This window comes from Hemiscyllium ocellatum, chromosome 9 (genome assembly GCF_020745735.1).
Source record: "Hemiscyllium ocellatum isolate sHemOce1 chromosome 9, sHemOce1.pat.X.cur, whole genome shotgun sequence".
In the NCBI taxonomy this organism is placed as follows: domain Eukaryota; kingdom Metazoa; phylum Chordata; class Chondrichthyes; order Orectolobiformes; family Hemiscylliidae; genus Hemiscyllium; species Hemiscyllium ocellatum.
The window spans coordinates 29,061,658-29,085,113 of NC_083409.1; the positions used below are offsets into that span (position 1 = coordinate 29,061,658).

Below are 23,456 nucleotides of genomic sequence, written 5' to 3' on the forward strand. Positions count from 1 at the left end.
AAATCTCAAACCGGTTAGGCAAGCTCAAGGCCTGAGGTTCCTGGATCCTTCTACCTGTCTCACTCTTAATCACACCCTCCTGCCCCTAACCAATTATTGAATTTGGGGTAGTTAATTTGAGGGTTGTGGCTGCCTCCTGAAACACAGCTTTCAGGTAACTCTCCCACTCCCTGATGTGTCATTGGATTTGAGGCCCAGACTCCAGCTTATCATCTCCAGCCGGAGTTCCTCAAGCAAATAGTTTTGGAGTTTCCAGTCATTTAGATGAAAGACCTTCATTTCAGGTTGAACGACATTACTTTCAAATTTTATGCAATTTTCTTTTCAAATTATAGTCACTTTCTCCGAAAGGCTTCTTTACAACTATATGATTAAGTAGCTCTTGTTAATTGCGCAATACTAGATCTAAACTAGCGTGGTCTCTAGTTGGATTCTTAACATGCCATGTAAAATATCATCAGGGAAACGACCTTCATAGAATTAGTGCTGCTTCGGTTTACCAAGTCAAGATGTAGATGAAATACACCAGATCTTTCTTTCATGCGTCTCTAATATTTTGATTCATAATGTGCCCTACATTAACACTAATGTTTGGTGACCTATAAATAACTCCCATAAATCTTTGTTGAATCCGTGATTTTGGTGCTGGATCAGAGAGTTTTGGAAAGTGCAGGGAGTTAAAAAAAAAGGGGGGGAGGTGGTGCCAATATAAAGCTTCCATGATGCCATCTCAAAACTGAGCTTCAGTCTTTGGAAAAGCACCTCTGACTTGCTTCATCATTTTCTAAGCTAGTCTGAGCAGGCAGAGTTTCATGTTGTGGGCTCAACACCCACACGGAACAGAATAGAGATTGCTCAAATTTGTTTCAGCTTAGGAAGGATCCTCAACAGCCAGTCAATAGATCACCTTGAATTATTTTTAGTTGGGTTCCAGAGGTCTTAGAGTCTTTAATTCTTAATTTGACAGGTTGATCATTAAAGACAGAGTCTTCACACCCTGCCAATGTCAGAACTTGAGATAATACTGCTCCTCACAACCTACTGGTTCTCCCGCCCACTTCCTTTAATTGGACAAGAAAACAGTGTCCAATGACAATTAAGGGGATCCCCAGTCATAGAGTAGTAGAGATGTACAGCATGGAAATAGACCCTTCGCTCCAATTCATCCATGCTGACCAGCTATCCTAACCTAATCTAGTCCCATTTGCCAGCACTTGGCCCAGATCTCTCGAAACCCTTCCTATTCATATACCCATCCAGATGCCTTTTAAATGTTGTAATTGTACCAGCCAGCCTCCACCACTTCCTCTGGCAGCTCAGTCAATACACCCACTAGCCTCTATGTGAAAAAGTTGCCCCTTAGGTCCCTTTTAAATTTTTCTTCTCTAAACCTCAACCTTTATCCTCTAGCTCTGGACTCCCCATCCCAGGGAAAATATCTTGTCTATTTACCATAACCATGCCCCTCATGATTTTATAAACCTCTATAAGGTCACCCCTCAGCCTCCACGCTTCAGGGAAAACAGATTCAGCCTATTCAGCTTCACCCTGTCGCTCAAACTCTCCAACCCTGGCAGCATCCTTGTAAAACTTTTCTGAACCCTTCATGTTTCACAACATCCTTACGATAGGAGGGAGACCAGAATTGCACACAGTATTCCAAAAGTGGCCTAATCAATGTCCTGTACAGCGGCAACATGACCTCCCGACTCCTACTCTTAATGCTCTATCCAATAAAGGAAAACATACCAAATGCCTTCTTCACTCTTAAACATGTAAATAGAAAGCGGGTCTCTAACAGCAGTGCTTCACTGGAGGCTCACTGATGATGTTACCTAGTATGGTGACGAAATGTCTGAAAACGAATCTTCCAGCTCAGTGAGCAAACATGTATCCAGAGCCTTCTTCACTATACTATCTACCTGCGACTCCACTTTCAAGGAACTATGAACCTGCTCTCCAAGGTCGCTTTGTTCAACAACACTCCCCAGGATCTTACCATTAAGTGAAAGGTCCTGCTGTGATTTGCCTTGCCAAAATGCAGCACCTCATATTTATCTAAATTAAACTTCGTCTGCCACACCAAACCTGAGTAGTGGCTGTTTCTTTGTGGGGCCACCTTTGGGATCCATTAACAGCTCCAACTCCCATTTCCTGCCTCTGAGGTGAAAATTTAGTCCTCTTCTGCTAAAATGGAAGATAAAACCAACAATGGGAAGAAATATGGTAGTGATAAAACTGCAAGGCAAAGGAGTGAAGGACACAATAAATTTTCATGGAAGGGACAAGAAATATTGCAGCTGAAACTCACAAAGTGTAAAATAGTCCATATTAAGTGTTAAGTGACTAGGTAAGGCAGTTATTTATCATGACATTCCAACAGGAGTAGGTTTAAGAGACTAACAGCCTAATTTCCAGCCTATGGGAAAGATGTTTGAATGAAACTCTTGAACAGGTTGGGAATGCATCCTTTTGCCTTGCTGTATTTCAGGGTTCAAATGTCCAACCTTTTCTTCCATTTGTTCTCTGTTATGGCCATTAAGTGAGGCCTGGGGATTATTTGGCTCCCCAGTCTCCAGGTAACAGTATAAACTTTAAAGCAAACACTTTATTGCCTAACTATAGCTACTCTGTGAGCATGAAGACTCAACCATATGGTGTGAGATTAAATTTCTGTGCTTCTTGTCAAGTAGAGTTGGCAGCTTCCCCTTCTTGAAAAATGTGAGTGATCTATATAAAAAACACTGATAATTTTAGGCTGCGATTGCAAATAGCCAGATTTATGGAATTCAGCTTCTTCTCTTGCCAAGGTGGGATTTGAACTTGGAACTACCAGGCTGCTAGTCCAGTACCACAATCACTAGGTTACTGTACCTACTTCTGCTTTCAGCGACTCCCATTTTTACCTGGAGTACCGCAGTGGTGGTAAATTACTTTTCGTCAGTTTCTCCTAAGCCTCACTGAGTCATCTCCCAACCTTCTGTGTTTAAGTTTCTCACCACCACATCATTCCATCTAGACTTAAGACTTTTTCTTCTCCTTCTTCCTGGCTCCATCTCTCTCTTTACTACAAGACTTTACAATTTCACCACTTCTTTCAATGTCACTGAAATCTTCACTGACACCCTAATGTACTAATCCCCAATTTTGTCTGTTCTTGTCACTCTACACATCCATCTCAATACCTGCACTCCAATATTAGTCAGTTGTTGTTCCTTTCTTGTTGAATTGGTTGCTGTGCTATGTATTAAGGGCAGTTTCCCCAGTGTTTTGTATATTCTTCCTTTCAGTTTCAGTGATAACTTTCCTGTGCACAACATCCAATTAGACAGAACCATTGAAAAGGCACAGAAAAAGACCATTCAGCCCACCTTGTCTGCATCACCTAAAAAAAATTGAGCTGCCCATTTTAATCCCACCTTCCAGCACTTGTCCGTGGCCTTGCAATCTGGTGCAGGTCCAGGAAGCTTTTCAGTGAGTAAAGATTTTTTGCTTCAACCAAACTGGGCAACAAATTTCTTAAACCCACCTGTTTCTATTCCTCATATTGCCTCTAATTCAATGTCCAATCAACTTAATCTGTTCCCCTTGGTAAATTGACTCCTCTGCTAGAGGAATCAGGCCTTTCCGATTTCTCCATCAAGGCTCTTCATAATTTTGTAGACTTTAATTAAGTCAGCCCCCAGCTTCCTCTGTTCTAAGGAAAACAATTCTCACCCATCAATTTTTGAGATTGCAAGGATGCAGAACCCTTGGAGAGAAATAAAAATCGGCTCTTACTTCTTAAAACAATTCTTCATATCAAAATGGATAATTTCACATTTTCCCACATTATACTCCATCTGCAATATCCTTGCTCAGTCACTCAAACTATCTATCTTTTTTGTAGCTTCCTTATATCCTGTTCACGGTTTTCTCCATATATTTGGGCCAACAGCAAATGTGACAACCATACCTTCAGTTTCTTCATCTAAGTAGTTTATATAAAAATGTGAAGAGTTGAGGTCCCAGCATTGATCCGTGTGGTATACCACTTGTTACATCTTGTGAACCTGAGAAAGACCCATTTATGCCTAATATCTACTTCTTGCTACCCAGCTAAACTTCTACCCTAGACCGCGAGCTTTTATTTCTGCAATTACGTTTGATGTGGCACCTTATCAAGTGCCTTCTTAAATCTAAAGACAGTATATCCCCTCATTCCTCTTTAGCTAGAACATGTGTTACTTACTCAAAGAACTCCAACAGACTGGAGAAATTATGTCCTTCCTATAAAGTGGTGACTATCTGTGGCCTAATGTGTTTTATACAATTGCAGGATTGCATCCCTGCTTTTGTATTCTGTACCTTGTTCAATGAGGGAAAGCGTTCTATCTGTTTCCTGACTACCTTATCTACCTGTCCTAGCACCTTCCAAGGATTTGGAGACATATACTCCAAAATCTGTCACTTTCTCTTTCATTATTCTCCTGTTTATTGTGCCTTGCCTTGCTTAGTTTTCTGTCCCAAAATCCAATACCTCACACTTCTCTGTGCCACTTTTCTGTCCATTCAACTAAACAATTTTGTTAGGCAAAAGCAATCAAGGGTTATCGGTGATAGATATGGGAGTAGAATTCAAAACTCAGACAGATCAGCCACTTTCTTATGGATAAGCGGACCAAGCTGAAAGGGCTGAAAAGTCTACTTCTATTCCAATTTCATATGCCCATAAAACACTGATATCATTCTGGAGTGAATAGCAATTTTCTTCAATTCAACTAGACGGCCAGCTTTTGTGACATCTGCAATTTTCCTAATCGTGCCCCCAACATTTCATTTTAAGTCATTAGTCTGTATGGCAAACAGAAAGGGTCTCAACATTAAGGTCTGTGAAACAGCACCAGAAACCATGCTGCATTTGTAAAAACATGTCAATGCCTACCCTTCAATCCTTGTCAATTTTGGATCCCTTTCATTCGACCAGTTATCATGCGGGACCTGTCAAATGCCTCAAACATCCATTTGAGTACCTTATTAATACTGCTTGTTACTTTCTCAAATAACTTTATTAAGTTAGTAAAACACAATCTTCTGTTTTCAAAATCATGCTGACTATTCCTGATGAATCTGTGCCCTACGAAGTGTCTCTCAGAATTGGTTCTAATAATTTTCCCAACACTAAGTCAGAATGATAAGCCTATAATAATTTGGCATATTCATCACCCCTAAGTGCTCAGACTTCCAATCTTCTGGAGGATTGTCTGTACCCCATGCTGGGCACCTTCATTTGTGGGCAGCATGGTGACTCAGTGGTTAGCACTGCTGCCTCACAGCGTCAGGGACCCAGATTCAATTCCAGCCTTGGGTGATTGTCTGTGTGTAGTTTGTACATTCTCCCCATTTCTGTGTGGGTTTCCTCTGGGTGCTCCAGCTTCCTCCCACAGTCCAAAGATGTGTAGGTTAGGTGAGTTGGCCATGCCAATATTTAGGGGTGTGTAGTATTTAGGGGTGTATAGTTTAGGTACATTAGTCAGGGGAAGTGTAAAGTAATAGGGTCGGGGAATGGGTCTGGGTGGGTCCTCTTTGGAAGGTTGACGTGGGCTTATTGTGCCAAATGGCCTGTTTCCATACTGTTGGGATTTGATGATTTAGTGCGGATTGGAAAAATGATCCTCAGAGAATCCACTATTTCCTCACTTATTATACTTCTTCCAATTACTCCAACCAGAGTTAATCTGACCCTTAATTTCCAATCCCATGCAACCACATCTACTTATAACTCATCAAGGAAATGGTTGAGGAACTGAATAATTACTTTGCATCGGTTTTCGCAGTGGACGACATGAGTAATAGCCCAAAAATTCAAGAGAGTCATGGGGCAGAGCTGATATGGTGGCCATCACCAAGGAGACGATGCTAGAAAATCTGAGGGGTCTGAAGGTGGATAAATCACCTGGACCAGATGGACTACATCCCAGAATTCTAAAGGAGATAGCTGAAAAGATAGTGAAGGCGTTAGTGGTGATCTTTCAGGAATTAATAGAGTCAGGGAGGGTCCCAGAGGACTGGAAAATGACTAACGTGACACTCCAGTTTAAAAAGGGAGTATGGTAAAAGATGGAAAATTACAGGCCGATTAGTCTAAGCTCAGTCATGGGTCAGATTTTGAAGTCCATTGTGAGGGATGAGATCTCTGAATACTTGGAAATGTGTAGTAAAATAGGGCAAAGTCAGTATAGTTTCATCAAAGGGAGGTCATGTATGACAAATCTGCTAGAATTCTTTGAGGAAGTAACGAGCATGTTAGACTAAGAAGATCCAATGGGTATTTTCTACCTGGGCTTGGATCTTGCTGAAGAAGATAATCTTCCAAAGTGTTAGAGCCAAGTTGCTAGCATGGATAGAAGCTTGGCTTTCTGGCAGAAAACAGAGAGTGGGGATAAAAGGGTAAATGTTGTCCCTTGTTCAAGAAGGGGAGTAGAGGCAACCAGAGATACACCAGTGAGCCTTATTTCGGTTGTGAGTAAAGTGTTGGAGGGTTATAAGAGATAGGATTTATAATCATCTAGAAAGGAATAAGTTGATTAGGGATAGTCAACACGGTTTTGTGAAGCGTAGGTCGTGCCTCACAAACCTTATTGAGTTGTTTAAGAAGGTGACCAAACAGGTGGATGAGAGGAAAGTGGTTGGTGTTGTGTATATGGATTTCAGAAAGGCATTTGATAAGGTTCCCCATGGTAGGCTATTGCAGAAAATACAGAGGCATGGGATTAAGGGTGATTTGGAGGTTTGGATCAGAAATTGGCTAGCTGAGAAAAGACAGAAGGTAGTGGTTGATGGGAGATATTCATCGTGGAGTTTAGTTACTCGCAGTGGACCGCGAGGAACTGTTTTGGGGCCACTTCTGTTTGTCAATTTTATAAATGACCTGGATGAAAGCGTAGGAGGTTGGGTTAGTAAACTTGCAGATGTCACTAAAGTCAGTGGAGTTGTGGATAGTGATGAAGCATGTTGCAGGTTACAGAGGGACATAGATAAGCTGCAGAGCTGGGCTGAGAGGTGGCAAATGGAGTTTAATGCAGAAAAGGTATGTTGCCTGGTATGGAGGGAAGGTGTTATGAGGAAAGACTGAGGACTTGAGGTTGTTTTCATTGAAGAGAAGAAGGTTCAAAGGTGCCTTAATTGAGATATATAAGATAATCAGAGGGTTAGATAGGATGGATAGTGAGAGCCTTTTTTGTCGGACGGTGATGGCTATCACAAGGGGACGTAGCTTTAAATTGAGGGGTGATAGATATAGGGCAGATGTCAGAGGTAGTTTCTTTACTCAGACAGTAGTAGGGGCATGGAATGCACCGCCTGCAACAGTAGTAAACTCACAAACTTTCAGGGCATTTAAATGATCTTTGGATAAACATATGGATGAAAATGGAATCGTGTAGGTTAGGTAGGCTTCAGATTTTTTGTATCTCAGTTTTACTCTTACTTTGTAACTATGATCTTTCGTTCGAGACATCCCACAAGTGGAAACATGATCTCACCATCTCTGCTGTCAAATCTTCTCAGAATCTTATATGTTTCAATAAGATCACCTTCCATTCTTCAAAACTCTAATGAATAATAAAGACCTAAGCTGTTTGGCCATTCTTGATAAGTCAATCCCTTTACACCAGGGATCAGCTTTTGAAATTCCTTCAAAGCCAGTGTTTTCTTTTTTAAATATGGGGATTAAAACTGTATGTGTGATCTCAGTAACATCCTGTATAGTTTTAGCAAGACTTTCCTAAACTGAGGGGTTGGTGAGCTTAGTTGGCTGGACGGCTGGTTTGCAATGAAGAGTAGTGACAACAGTGCGGGCACAATTCCTGCACCAGATAAGGTTATTCTGAAGGACTTTGCTTCTCAATTTCTCCACTTACCTGAGGCATGGTGACGCTTAGTATAAACGACCACCAGTCACCTCTCTCTAATGAGAGATCAGTCCTATGGTCTGCTAGGACTATGATGATTTTACATTTACTTTTAAATTCCAAGCCCCTAGCAATTAAGGACAAAATTCCACTTGCATTCTTAATTACTTGCTGCACCTGCGTGCTAACTTCTTGTGTTTCATGCACAAGATCACCCAAATCCCTCTCTGCATTTAAATAATAGTCTGCCTTTTAATTCTTCTTTCCAAAATGTGTGAGCTTACACTTTCCGACATTAAACTCCATCTGCCAGGTTTTTTATCCACTCGTTTTATTTGTAACCCTTTGCAGCTTCTTTATGTCTTCATCACAATATGTCCTCTCACCTATTTTTGTACGGTCAGCAAATTTGGATACATTACACTCCCCACCCCAAGTCATTAAATCTCGATAGTAAATTTTATTAGAAGACATTTTACAATGGCTAAAGGTACCTAGAAGCAGGGTTACTGCCCAGTATCACGCCTGAAAAGGAGTCTTCTGCCTTAGCATCACTTTGCACCATTTCCCCAGTAAGTAAATGGGAGAACTTAGCCTTCAATGAGCACAGGATTACTTGATCGATCAGTGAACTGCATCATGTTACAGTGCCAAACCAAACAGATATTTGACCTGTCCACATGGTTATGTTTCCTTGATTGGGGATAATTCAAATCTGTCAAACTATCCTTGAGGATAATCAGTGACTGATGGGAAAATCTGTCACAGTATCTCTTTTTAAATGACTCATGAATCAGCTATTTGAATGGGGTATCAGCTGACTGATGGAGCTTATCCCTGTTAGAATCAGATGAGTGGGGAAACAACTTGGGGCAAAGAAATGCCAGACTGTCTGATCTTGGACAGCTTTCAGCAGCAACACGAGTGGTATGGTATGCTGTGGTTCAGCCAGTGAGTCTGAGTTGCTGAGGCAACATGCAGTTTTACACACATGTAAATTAATGCATTTATAGATTATTCGCAATCTGTTATGACATATGACTCCCAGAGTGGGAATTGCATCGAGAGACATTGGCTCCGAGGCAAATATGCAACTCTCTGTAAAAGACCTTCCTGTGAAACTGTTATTCATGATAACTTAACAAAACCATAGAATAAACATATTTTGTGTGGTATGCTGAGCTAACCAATTTAGAGTCAGTATTATAGACTTTGAATCTGCAGTGTGATTTGTTAATGCTGCTGCGAGCTCTTAACTGGGTCTTCAACCTAATGGCCTCCAATTCTGGTTTGTTTAAAGGAGAGGCACATCCGATTGTTAGCTGAAATGTATGACAAAGAGCTTAGCCAGAAAAGACAAAATAATAAAGACACCATATCACCCGCATTATCGCGCACAGAGAAGAAGCGGTTTGAGAGGAAACAGAAGCAGAAGCAGTCCCAAGGGCCAACTATTTTACGAACAACATACTACAAGGCAAAGCCTTCAGAGGAAGCTGGAGATGAAGAGATGGCAGAGGATGAGCGTAAGTGCATATGTTTGAGAACTGGATGAGAGTTTTTAAGTTAAGCATAATTGGCTGTAAAGCACGTTGAAAGATCTTGATATTAGATTAGATTACTTACAGTGTGGAAACAGGCCCTTCGGCCCAACAAGTCCACACCGACCCGCCGAAGCGCAACCCACCCATACCCCTACATTTACCCCTTACCTAACACTACGGGCAATTTAGCACGGCCAATTCACCTGACCCGCACATCTTTGTGACTGTGGGAGGAAACCGGAGCACCCGGAGGAAACCCGGAGGAAACCCACGCAGACACGGGGAGAACGTGCAAACTCCACACAGTCTGTCGCCTGAGTCGGGAAGACTTGTTGAAGATGTGATATCAACACAAGTGTATTCTGTAATACTTAATAATGGAGTGATAGATGTAGATGTCTTTGGTTCGGAACAGAGGAACACAAATATGCTGTTCAACCCATTGATCCTGCTCTGCCACTAATACAATCAGACTGATCGAACACTTCAATGTCCACCTGATCCCCATAGCCCTTTACATTATTGGTAATCAAAAATCTATCAATTTCTCTTTAAACCTCATTATACCTGTGTTTAACATGGAGGAGCACTAATTCATAATAAATGGTAATCAGCAGGAGGTTTCTTTCCCTATGTTTGACCTGATGCCATGAGACTTCATGGTGAATGAAGCAACTATTGAGCACTCACAGAGCAACCCATTCCCAGGGCAACTGTACACCACTGTGTTGTATAGTACTCTAATCTGGAGCCATTGTGAGCCGCTGTATATCAGGCTCTGTCTCGTGACTCTGCACCTTCTCTAGACTAACAATCTGCTGCTCCCTTCCTTCTGTCTTTGCTCCAAGAGCAGAGAGTGTGACATCTGCTGTTACAGCTTCACCAAACTCAGTGAACAACTAGAGGAAATAACACTGCCATAATTAGAAGTTGAAACATTGCACTGGTACAGTGTTGGACAAACTGCAGCAAATTTTACCTGATGTGTTAAAAAAAGGAAATTATTAAACTTCATCACCTTGATAAGCATAAAATTAAAACTGTATTAAATTTGCTGAAGATTGGCATCTGGTGACTTGAAAAGGAGGCCAAGATCTTTTGGTGCATTGATCTTTAGTTTAGAAAAGGCATCATGTGTCTGCACAGGCTTGGTGGGCTGAAAGGCTTGTTCATGTGCTGTATTGTTCTTTGTTTTTTGTTCTATAATCTTCATTGTACACTTTAGCAAAACAACAGTGCTAAATGGGGCCAATTTAGCACAAATGTAGATACCTAAGACTGACTATTGACATCAGCTGAATTATGTTCAGTCACAGTTTGTAACTTCAGCATATCCCTGACACTACGGTCCAATGATGAATGCGAGAAAGCATACCAGGAGCAGCACAAACTATGCCTAAAAATGAGGTGCAACCTTTCCATGCTAAACAGTGGAAAGAGCTTGCAATAGAGCATAGCAAACTCCCAACCACCAGATCAGATCAATTAACCTTGGACACTGTTTCCCTCATGTTTAAAGAAACAAAGCAAACATTTTTGAACTAAGTCTATAATTCTACTGAAGAGAAATTCTGTTCAACCTGTAACAGCTTTACTATTAATTTTGTAATCATGACACTTTATTTAGTTTTTACCTGATTTCAGTATGTTGGCAACATCAGCAAAGATGCATTTACAGTCCATCATGTGTTCCAGAAGGTGCTAGTGGGCTGCATCTTCGAACTTCACAATTCACATATTGTTGATGCTCTGTGGTGTCTTTGGGCAGTGAATTTCAATGTCACAGGAATATGCAGCTGCCTAAAGATGAAACATGACAATGCATTATATAGAGTCATAGAGATGTACAGCATGGAAACAGACCCTTTGGTCCAACTTGTCCATGCTGACCAGATATCCCAACCCAATCTCGTCCCACCTGCCAACACCCGGCCTATATCCCTCCAAACCCTTCCTATTCATATACCCATCCAGATGCCTTTTAAATATTGCAATTGTACCAGCCTCCACCACTACCTCTGGCAGCTCATTCCATACAAGTACCACCCTCTGTGTGAAAAAGTTGTCCCTTAGATCTCTTTTATATCTTTTCCCTCTCACTCTAAAACTATGCCCTCGAGTTCTGGACTCCCCCACCCCAGGGAAGAGACTTTGTCTATTTATCCAATTCATGCCCCTCATGATTTTATAAAACTCGATAAGGTCACCCCTCAGCTCCAACGTTTGTAGGAGGATTTTATGCTGAGGTTGAATTAGGATTGAGAGGTTCACATAGTAGGAGCAATTAGGATTTAACAAGGCCTCAAGTGTGCCTGAATTCCCTGAAAGGTTCACTGACTCCAAAGTTCTGCCTAGCAACTTTCTGAGATCGAACCAAACTGCTCACAGCCTTGGTGTCCTTTTGGCCTCATCCATCCCTGGTTCACCTCATCCACTGCTGAAACCCTCTGTTACCTCTGGCGTCACCCATTCTGATCCTCTTCTGCCCAGCATCCCACCCACCATTGTCCGGAAACTTGATCATATCCAAAACTCTACTGCTCAGATCCTAAGTTTCATCCATCCGTGACGCTGGCTTGCAAAATCTCAACTTTCATCTGTTTATCTCTGTAATCTTTCTCTGCCTGACAACTACCCTGAGGTCCCTGCACTCTCTCAGATCCCCAGCTTTAATCAGAGCACCATTGTGGGCTTGGTGCTTCGCCCTCAAATTTTCCCCTTTAACTTCTCTGACATTTGCACTTTCTTGAAGATGGTTGTTAAAACCAACCTCTTTCACTAAGCCTTCGGTCATCTGTCTAAATGTCACGCTATGTGGTTCAGTGTTAAATTTTGTTTGATAATGTGCTTCAGGAGCCTGTTGGTTACTTTACTGCTTGAAAAGGCAGTGTCTGACTATAGGTTGCTGTTGTGTACCCAGAGATAACTGTGGACGTATGTTCATGCAGTACATTAAAATAAGTTTAGAACATTGTTTAGTAATTAAGGCAGCTAACATTGATGTGTCAAGACACTTCTGTTTTCTCCCTACACCAGTTGTGAGGCACCGGGCAATATTTAGTGTATTTAGTGAATACATGCATTGCAACATAAATTTGCAAGATAATGAGATTAGATACTGCTAAAATGTACATGCACAGAATAAATTGGAAACTAGCATTGAAGTAGGCAAACTCTAAGGGGTACATAACGTGCTGTCTGTCTGCATCTTAATGTTTTAGTGCTTTTTATGCATTCATTCATGGGAAGTGAGCACTGCTGACAAGGGCAGGGATAATTGCTTATTCCTAATTGCCATCATGAATCACTGCATTTCATTTGATTAATGTGCCTGCATTTAGGGAGTTCAAAATGTTTACATAACGGCAGTGAAGGAATACAATCCAGTTCCAAGTTAGGATGGCCTTGAAGGGAAATTTTCAGATGGCGGTGTTCCCATTCTTCGGCTGCCCGTGGCTTTCTAGATGGCAAAGATTGAAGGGAGCTTCGTGAATGGCTGCAGTGCATCTTGTCAACACTGGTACAACTGAGCTTCAGTCATTCTTGCTCTCAGCTGACCGATATGACAGTATGACAATTCAGTAAAACATGGCACAAGATCTCTAATGAACATGACAGCCTATTTGTTGGTTAACAAGTGAAGAGAGATGAGCAAAATGAGGAATCATGTTCATTATATTTGTTCCAAAAATTCTGTGTAGTGAAGTGGTGACAATGTTGGACAGGTGGCAGAGGGGGTGACTATGTAAAGGTGTGGGTCAGGTGTTGATCAAAGGACTGTTTTGTCCTGTATTCTGTTGAGCTCTTTCAGATTTGTAGGGGCCTTGCTCATTCAGCCAAGTGGAGAATATTCCATTGTGCTCCTGACTTCAATCTTTTGGTTCTGGGACTCAGGAAGTGAGCACTTGCCAAAGAATTCCCAGTTTCTAGCCTACTTTTGTAGGTGAGGCATTTGTATGGCTATTAGGTTTCTGGTCAGTGCTAACCCTTATGATGTTAATGGGAGGAAATTCAGACATGGTAATCCTGTTGAATATCAGGGAAAGGTGCGAGCCTGTCTTGTTGGAGATCATCGTAACTTGAATTATGAGATGTGATCATACTTGCATTAATCAGGCCAAGCTTCAATATTGTCCAAGTGCATAATAATAGGGCATAATCAGATTCAACCCCAGTCTTCAAGTTTAGACTTGATACATGTGTCAATGGGACCAGGCTGACCCCAAAGCAGTGGTATTGTGAACAGGAATATGATTGATGGCTGATATTCCACCAAGTGGCACACAATGGGTTAAAGCTCAGAGGTTTAAAATAAAGCAGTTTGATAATACACATAGAAAAGAAATAGCTACATTTAAGTGGTGCTGGTTGCTATAACATGCTTTGTGGCCAGTAAAGTCCATTTGAAGGCTGATCACTATTGTTACAAGGCTGATGCAGTAAATAACTTGGACACAATATGGTTGTATAAAGGGTAAATGAGGCAAGTTTCCAGCTCATCTGTTGTTTGCTGGATATGTTGGCTGAGGGATAAATGTTAGATAGATAAAGGTTGGATTTGCTTGCTTGTCTTCAAATAGTGACATGGGATCTTTATTCTGAATATGCAGGCAACACATTGCTTTAACACAAATTAAAACCGAAAAATTGCAGATGTTGGAGATCTTGTTAAATTGACCCATTTTGTGGGACGTGAGCGTTCCGGTTGGCCAACATTTATTGCCTGTGCCTAGTTGCCCTTGAGATGGTGGTGGTGGGTGAGCTGCCTTCTTGAACTGCTGCAATCCACCTGCTGTGGGTTGACCCACAGTGCCATTCAGGAGGGAATTCCAGGATTTTGATCCAACAACAGTAAAGGAACAGCGATGTATTTCCAAGTCAGGATGGTGAGTGGCTTGGAGCGGAACTTGAAGGTGGTGGTGTTCCCATATACATACTACCCCTGTCCTTCTAGATGGAAGTGGTTGTGGGTTTGAAAGGTGCTGTCTGAGGATCTTTGGTGAATTTCTGCAGTGCATCTTGTAGATAGTACACACTGCTGTTACTGAGTATCGGTGGTGAGGGAGTGGATGCTTGTGGATGCAGTGCCAATCAAGTGTACTGCTTTTTCCTGGATGGTGTTAATCTCCTTGAGTATTGTTGGAGCTGCAGCCATCCAAGCAAGTGGGGAGTATGCCATCACACTCCTGACTTGAGCCTTATAGATAATGGACAGGCTTTGGGGAGTCAGTATTCCTAACCTCTGACTAGCTCTTGTAGCCATTGCATATATGTGGTGAGCCCAGTTGAGTTTCTGATCAATGCTAACTCCCAGGATGTTGGTAGTGGGCGATTCAGTGATGGTAACAACATTGAATGTCAAGGGGCCTTAGTTAGATTGTCTCTTGTTGGTGATAGCCATAGCCAGGCATTTGTATGGCACGAATGTTACTTGTCACTGGTCAGTCCAAGCTGGATATTGTCCAGATCTTGTTACATTTCGACAAGGACTGCTTCAGTGTCTGAGGAGTCGCAAGTGGTGCTGAACATTGTGCAATCATTGGTGAATATGCCCACCTCCTACCTTATGATGGAGGGAAGGTCATTGATGAAGCAGCTCAACATAGAACAATACAGCGCAGAACAGGCTCTCCAGCCCTCGATGTTGTGCCAACTTGTGAATTAATCTAAGTCCACGCCCTTACACTATCCCACCATCCATCCATATGCTTATCCAAGGACTGTTTAAATGCCCCAAATGTGGCTGAGTTAACTACATTGGCAGGCAGAGCATTCCACGCCCTTACCACTCTCTGAGTAAAGAACCTGCCTCTGACATTTGCCTTAAATCTAATACCCCTCAGTTTGCAGCTATATCCCTTAATAGAAGCTGATGTCATCATCCTGGGAAAAAGACTCTCACTGTCCACCCTTATCTAATCCTCTGATCATCTTGTATGTCTCTATTAAATCCCCTCTTAGTCTTCTCTCCAATGAGAACAGACCCAAGTCCCTCAGCCTTTCCTCATAAGATCTTCCCTCCAGACCAGGCAACATCCTGGGAAATCTCCTCTGCACCTTTTCCAATGCTTCCTGTAATGGGGCGACCAGAACTGCAAACAATACTCCAAGTGAGGCCGCTCTAGTATTTTGTACAGTTGCAGCATGACATCACGGCTCCGGAACTCAATCCCTCTACCAATAAAACCTAACACACCATATGCCTTCTTAACAGCATTATCAATCTGGGTGGCAACTTTCAGGGATCTATGTACATGGGCATCAAGATCCGTCTGCATATCCACACTACCAAGAATCTTTCCATTGACCCAGTATTCTGCCTTCCTGTTATTCTTCTCAAAGTGAATCACCTCACATTTATCTGCATTGAACTCCATTTGCCACCCCTCAGCCCAATTCTGCAGTTTATCCAAGTCCTGCTGCAACCTGCAACATTCTTCCACACTGTCCACTACTCCACCGACTTTAGTATCAACTGCAAACTTACTAACCCATCCACCTATGCCTGCATTCAAGTCATTTATAAAAATGACAAAGAGCAGTGGTCCAAAAACAGATCCTTGTGGCACACCCCTAGTAACTGGACTCTAGGCTGCATATTTTCCATCAACCACCACTTGCTGCCTTCTTATAGAAAGCCAGTTTCTAATCAAAACTGCTAAATCACCCTCAATCCCATGTCTCTGCATTTTCTCCAAATGCCTACCATATGGAACCTTATCAAATGCCTTACTGAAGTCCATGTACACCACATCAACTGCCATATCCTCATCCACATAATTGGTCACCTTCTCAAAAAACTCAGTGAGTATTGAGACACGACCTGCCCTTGACGAAACCATGTTGACTATCTCCAGTGCTTGCTAGATGACTATAAATCCTACCTCTTATAATCCTTTTCAAAACTTTTCCTACAACAGATGTAAGCTCACCAGTCTATAATTACCTGGATCATCTCTACTGCCCTTCTTGAACAAGGGCACAAAAATTGCCCTTGTCCTCCAATCCTCTATAGGCAATGACGACTCAAAGATCAAGGCCAAAGACTCTGCCATCTCCTCCCTAGCTTCCCAGAGAATCCTTGGATAAATTCCATCTAGCCCAGAGGACTTATCTACTTTCACACCTTCTAGAACTGACAACACCTCCTCCTTACTAACCTCAATCTTTTCTAGTCGAATAGTCCGTATTTCAGTCTTCTCTTCTACAATATTCTCCTTTTCCTGAGGGAAAATAGATGAAAAATATTCATTTAGCACTTCTCCAATCTCCACAGGACTCAAACACAATTTCCCACTTCTGTCTTTGACTGGCCCTATTTATACCCTAGCTGAAAATGTGTTGCTGGTTAAAGCACAGCAGGTCAGGCATCATCCAAGGAACAGGAAATTTGACGTTTCGGGCACAAGCCCTTCATCAAGATTTATACCCTATTTATACCCTAGTCATTCTTTTATTCCTCACATATCTATGGAAAACTTTTGGGTTGTCCTTTATTCTACCTGTTAAAGACAGCTCATGTCCCCTCCTTGCTCTTATTAACTCTCTCGTTAATTCCTTCCTAGCTAATCTGTAACTGTTCATCACATCATCTGCAACATCTCGTCTCAACGTCACGTAAGCCTCCCTCTTCTGCTTAACAAGAGATACAATTTTGTTAGTAAACTGCAGTTCCCTTACCTTATCACTTCCTCCCTGACTGACAGAGACATACCTATCAAGGACATGCAATATCTGTTCTGTAAATCAGCTCCACATTTTGATTGTCCACATCCCCTGCATTTTGCTGCCCCATTTCATGCCTCCTAAGTCTTGCCTAATTGCAGGATAATTGCCCTTCCCCCATCTATACTTTTGCCCTGTGGCACGTACCTATCCCTTTCCATCGCTAAACTAAATGTAACCGAATTATAGTCACTCTCTCCAAAGTGCTCACTTACCACTAAATCAAACATTTGACTGGTTCATTACCAAGTACTAGATCCTGTGTGGCCTCCCCTCTTGCCGGCCCTTCGACATACTGTGTTAGGAAATCCTCCTGTATACATTGGACAAAACCTGATCCATTCGACATACTAGAGTTATAGCATTTCTAATCCATGTTGGGAATGTTAAAGTCTCCCATAATGACCACCCTGTTCCTTTCACTCCCACCCAGAATCCTCTGGGTGGGAGGTTTGCCAATCCTCCCCTCCACATCCCTGGAATTCTGCAGAGGCCTATTAAAAATTCCCAGCAGTGTGACCTCTCCTGTCCTGTTTCTAACCTCAGCCCATACCATCTCAAAAGACGAGTCCTCATCAAAAGTTCTTTCAGCCACCGTTATACTGTCCTTGACTAACAGAGTCACACCTCCCCCTCTTTTACCACCTTCCCTGATCTCAATGAAAGATCTAAACCCTGGGACCTGCAACATCCATTCCTGACCCCCTCTATCCATGTCTCTGAAATGTCCACAACTTCGAAATCCTAGGTACCTGTCCATGCTGCAAGCTCACCTACCTTATTCTGGATACTCCTGGCCTTGAAGTAGATACACTTCAAACCAGCTTGCAGTCTGTCAGTACACTCCTATGACCGTGAAACTCCATGTACTCCCTACTCATATCCTCCTGTGACTGGAACTGCACCACAGGATCCAATCCCCCCTGCTGAGCTAGTTTAAACCCACCTGAATAGCACTAGCAAATTTCCCACCCAGGATGTTACTACCCCTCTGGTTCAAATGAAGACCATCCTATTTGTAGAGGTCCTACCTTCCCCAGAATGAGCCCCAATTATTCATATACCTGAAACCCTCCTTCCTGCATCATTCCTGCAGCCATGTGTTCCTCCCCCAGTTCCTCACCTTGCTATCACGTGGCACGGGTAACAAACCAGAGATAGCAACTCTGTTAGTTCTAGCTCTCAGCTTCCACCCTACCTCCCTGAAATCATGCTTTATATCCCTATCCCTCTTTCTATCTATGTCATTGGTACCTAAGATTGCTGTGAAAACTTCAGCCTTATCTTTTGCACTGATGTGCTGGGCTCTTCCGTCATTGAGGTTGGAGATAGTTGTGGAAGCACCTCCTGCTGTAAGCTGTTTAATCATCCACCACTCTTCACGACTGGATGTGGCAGGACCCAGGGGTTAGATCTAATCTGTTCATTGAGGGATCACTTAGCTTTGTCTATCACTTGCTGCTTCTATTGTTTGGCATACCAGTAGTCCTGTTTGGTGGTTTCACCAGGTATACCTGCTACTGCTCCTGGCATGCCCTTCTGCACTCTCCATTGAACTAGGGTTGATCCCCTGGCTTGATGGTAATAGCTGGGTGGGGGATATACCAGGCCATGAAGTTACAGATTGTGCTGGAGTACAGTTCTCCTGCTGTTGATGGCCCACAGCACCTCATGGATGCCCAGTCTTGAGTTGCTAGATCTGACAGTGCCACACAAGACGATGAAGGTTATTCTTAATGCGAAGGAAGGACTTGTTCTCCACGAGGACCGTGCAGTGGTTGCTCTTATCGATACTGTCATCGACAGATGCAGCTGGCAGATTGTAAGGATGAGGTCAAGTATGTGTTTCCCTCTTGTTGTTTCCCTCACCACCTGATGCAGACCCAGTCTAGCAGCAATGTCCTTTAGGACCTCATCAGCTCGATCAGTAGGACTGAGCCACTATTGGTGGTGGACATTCAAATACCCCACCTAGAGTACATTTTGTGCCCATGCCATCTGAGATAAAACAAAATGCTTGAAAAATTGAGCAGGTCTCAGAGCAGTTGTGGAGAGGGCAAGTGTTAACATTTGAGTCCAGTTACTTCTTTGGAACTGAAGAGAGGTATAAAAGTAATGGGTTTTACGCTATTGAGGAAGGGGTGGAGAAAGTTAAGAAGAAGGGCAGGACAGGGGAAGGTGAGGGAAGATTGAAGCTCAAAGGAGTTATAGATAAAAAGACAAAGGGGTTGTAGAGAAAAAAAAAGGCAGGATATGTGCTCAATTGACTGAAGGCAAAATATTAAAATGGAGGACAGAGTTTACCATCTGAAGTTTTTGAGCATAATATTTAGTCCAGAAGGTTGTAAAGTGCACCTGCACACGGTTCTGAACAATAATCATATTGGATTTAAAACATCACCTCGGCTTCTCCCTCCACAGATGCTGCTAACCTGTTGAGTTTCTTCAACATTCTCTATGGTTATTTTAGTGTAATCAATGTAGCTGTTGGTGTCAGTGGAGTTGTAATGGATCTGAGTAGATAGCCTATCCCAGGAGATGGACGACAAAAAAGGCAAGAGCTAGAGATGGACAGAGGAAAATGGAATTAAGGCGACAGTCGGATCAACCATGATTTCATTGAATAAACGAGAGGCTGAATGGCTTATTTGCGCTCTTGTTTTTATGATCATTGGAATGCTTAAGAAATTCAGTGTGACTAACCGGTGAAGCATTTTGAGAACTTTTGACTTTAATTGGTGCAAGGATTTGCTTCATTTTGACTCCTTGCAACCAACACTTGTTTCTGGGAAATTGAATTTGAGGATTTGAAAAGACTCCACGTTCTGGAAATCTTCAAACCTGCACATAGTTCAATGTTATAACCTGTAGAAAATGCCCATAATCAAAGTCACTGTCATTTCGAACAGCTTTGAATCAGAGCCAACATAAGTCACGTTGCAATCACCTTGAAGGGATTTGTGATTTCGAAAATACAATTTCTTACAGAATGTTGCGTTGAAATTAAAAATAGGAAATACACACCATTAGTTTACCAAAGAAAGAATTAAGACAGATCACTGTCATAGGGAGGGTTTTCTATCAGCTCTTCAGTTCAATTTAACTGATTTGTTTTGTCTGTTAACAGAAGCCAGCTCTGCGAGTGGTGAAGATGCAACTCTACTATTTTTGGACGATCAACTCATTAAGCACATGGAACAAGTGATTAACATTTCTCAGGCACCAAATCCTGCAGTGGAACCAGTCACAAAGATCAATCCAGAGGCAGCAACAACATCAAGACAACAGATGAATTTCTCTGCTGCTGCTAGCCCTATCCCTATCATTGCTTTTGCAGGTCCTAGTGATATCACTAGCAGTACTAACATGACCAACTCTTCTGCAACCATCCTAAGCAGACACACTGCAACACCCAACCAATCCAATACCACTAGCCCTACAAGTGCAACCAACACCATTACTTCTGACACATTTACCACCAAAACTCTTGCTTCTGGTCTCTCTATACCTTCCACAGCAATCACACCTTCCAACAACATTCCAAATTCCATCACGACAAATGCAAGCCATACCTCAACTGCACAACCTTCTGCCAACACCACAGTGTCCCTTCAACCACCCAGCTCTGCTCCTGTGTCTAGTGCAGACATCTCCACAATTCCCAGCAGCGAGGTTCCTATTGCCATTCCCATCATTTCCATTGTTGATCCTTCGAGTACTGCAGCCCCCATCAGCACTGCAACCACAACCTCGAGCTCCGCACCTACTTCAGCCATCACAACTGTTGCTGCTGCCCTCATTACTACAGCAGTCACTACAAGCACTGCACCTCCAGCTACAACTGTGAGCACCACAGTCCACTCTACTACGGGCACCACAGCCCCCATCACTACAAGCACCACAGTCCCAATCACTACGAGCACCACAGCCCCAACCACTACGAGCACCACAGCCTCCACAACCATGAGCACCACAGTCCCAACCACCACAGTCCCCACCACCACAAGCACCACAGTCCCCACTACCACGGTCCCCACCACAAGCACCACAGTCCCCACTACCACAGTCCCCACCACTACGAGCACCACAGCCCCCACCACCATGAGCACCACAGTCCGTACTACCACAACAGCCACTATACCCACCACTGAGCCTCTGACTACTGCGGTCACCACCACAACCAATGTACCCACAACCACCAAACCCACAACAACCACTGTGCTTACCACAACCACCATACCCACCACATCTCCAACCACTACGATTGTTAGCACAACCACCACTCAAAGGGCAACCACAACAACGACTACACGTTCTCCAAAATCTAGAATAACTTCTTTTGCCAGAAGGAGGTCGCAGGTAGAGGTGACACGGAGGCAGCGTGTGAGCCACAAGCCAAATAATAGCTACAAAAGTTTTGGTAAGTGAATCACCCATCAACATTGAATCTAGATTTTATGGCACAAATACCACCCCAATTGTTGAGAAATCTGCTGTACTTTGACAACTGAGATAGTTGTAATGGTTCTTTTATTTTTATCATTTTATTCGCTGACCTTTCGGACAGACTTATGGACGGTCAATGAAATAAATAAAAACATGAAGACAGATCCCAGATAGACGCAAAGAGATCAGACAAAACACTGATGGATAGATAACCTTATCTTGAAATAGATAATCCCAGAATGGTTTCTTCCATTGCAGATTGTCTGAGAGTCAAACAGCACAGAAACAAACCCTTTGGTCTAAAATGTCCATGCCGACCAGACATCTCAATCTGACCTATTCCCATTTGCCAGCATTTGGCCCACATCCCACTAAACCCTTCCTCTTCATTTACCCATCCAGATGCCTTTTAAATGATCTAATTATATCTGTCACCACCACTTCCTCTGGCAGCTCATTCCATACACGCACCACCCTCTTTGTGAACAAGTTACTCCTCATGTCCTTTTAAATCTTTCTCCTTTCATCTTAAACATATGCCCTCTAGTTTTAGACTACCCCATCTACGGAAAAAGACCTTGGCTATTCACCTTACCCGTGACCCTCATGATTTTATAATCCTCTATCAGGTCACCCCTCAGCCTCTGCCGTTTTGGGGAAAAAAAGCCCTGCCTATTCAGACTCCTTCTGTAACTCAAATCTCTGGACACTGTTGTGATTCTCTGATTCTATACGGAAAGTGATATTCCAGACGTGGTCGAACCAGTGCTTTGTATAGCTTTCGCAAGAGTTTTGTCCCTTAATATTCTTGTCCTCTGCGTATGAAAGCCAGGGTAGCATTACCGTTTATGATTAATTTACTCTCTGTCCATGACTTTGCAATGCACATAGACTTTTATTTCTTAACTAAAAATAAAATACAGCAGATACTGGAAATCTGAAACAAACACCAGAGAATTCCAGAGAAACTCAGCAATTTGGCAGCATTTGTGAAGAGAAAAACTGAGTTAATACTGAGTGTATTAGTGACTCTTCTTCAATTGAAGAGGTATACAGTACTCGAAACGATAACTTAGTGTCTCTCTTCTCAGATGCTGCCAGACCTGCTGAGCATCTCCAGCATTCTCTGTGTTAGCTTTTGACCCCTATTCCTCTGTGGGCCTTCACTGTTCCTAACTTGTCATCATTGAGACAGTACTTTGTTCTAATTTTTTTTAGGTCCACTTGCCAATATGGATTAATGCCACAAATATTGACCATTCAATTAATATATGAATACCTCTTGGTAATTTTATGTTTCCATCTACACTGCTTACAGTGTTGAGTACTTTTGTGCAAACTGGGATATTCAGCTGTCTTTACTATTACCTAAATCTTTAATAAATCATGAGTAGTCAAGAGCCCACTTGTTAGTCACATGCGCCCATTAAACTATTTGCTCATTATCCTTAACTCTGTCCTTTGTTGCTAAGCCAATCTACTGCACTCGATACATTGAGCTTCAACATAAGTTAACATCTCTTCTGAGGGCTATTATCAAATATCTTCCACAAGTTACATAAATAACGTTTGTGGACATTTCCCTGCCACTTCTTCCAAACGGAGAAAGTGAGGACCGCAGATACTGGAGAGTCAGAGTCAAAAAGTGTGGCGCAGGAAAGGCACCATCCGAGGAGTTGGAGAGTCGGCGTTTCGGGCATAAGTCTTTCATCAGCAAATTCCTGAATTTGCTGATGAAACGTTGACTCTCCTGCTCCTCGGATGCTGCCTGACCTACTGTGCTTTTCCTGCGCCACACTTTTTGACTTCCTTTAAAACAATTCACTCAGTTTCACATGGCATAATCCAT

The 23,456-nt window shown here is 42.5% G+C and overlaps 1 protein-coding gene across 1 annotated transcript in view; it reads left to right on the forward strand.

Annotated features, from left to right (window-relative positions):
- LOC132818951 (olfactomedin-like protein 2B) overlaps positions 1–23,456 on the forward strand; it is a 78,867-nt gene that overhangs the window by 31,260 nt on the left and 24,151 nt on the right. The window contains exons 5-6 of the mRNA XM_060830101.1: positions 9,193–9,418; positions 20,289–21,581. Of these exons, the coding sequence (XP_060686084.1) occupies positions 9,193–9,418; positions 20,289–21,581 (1,519 nt within the window). The remainder of the gene's footprint in view (positions 1–9,192; positions 9,419–20,288; positions 21,582–23,456) is intronic.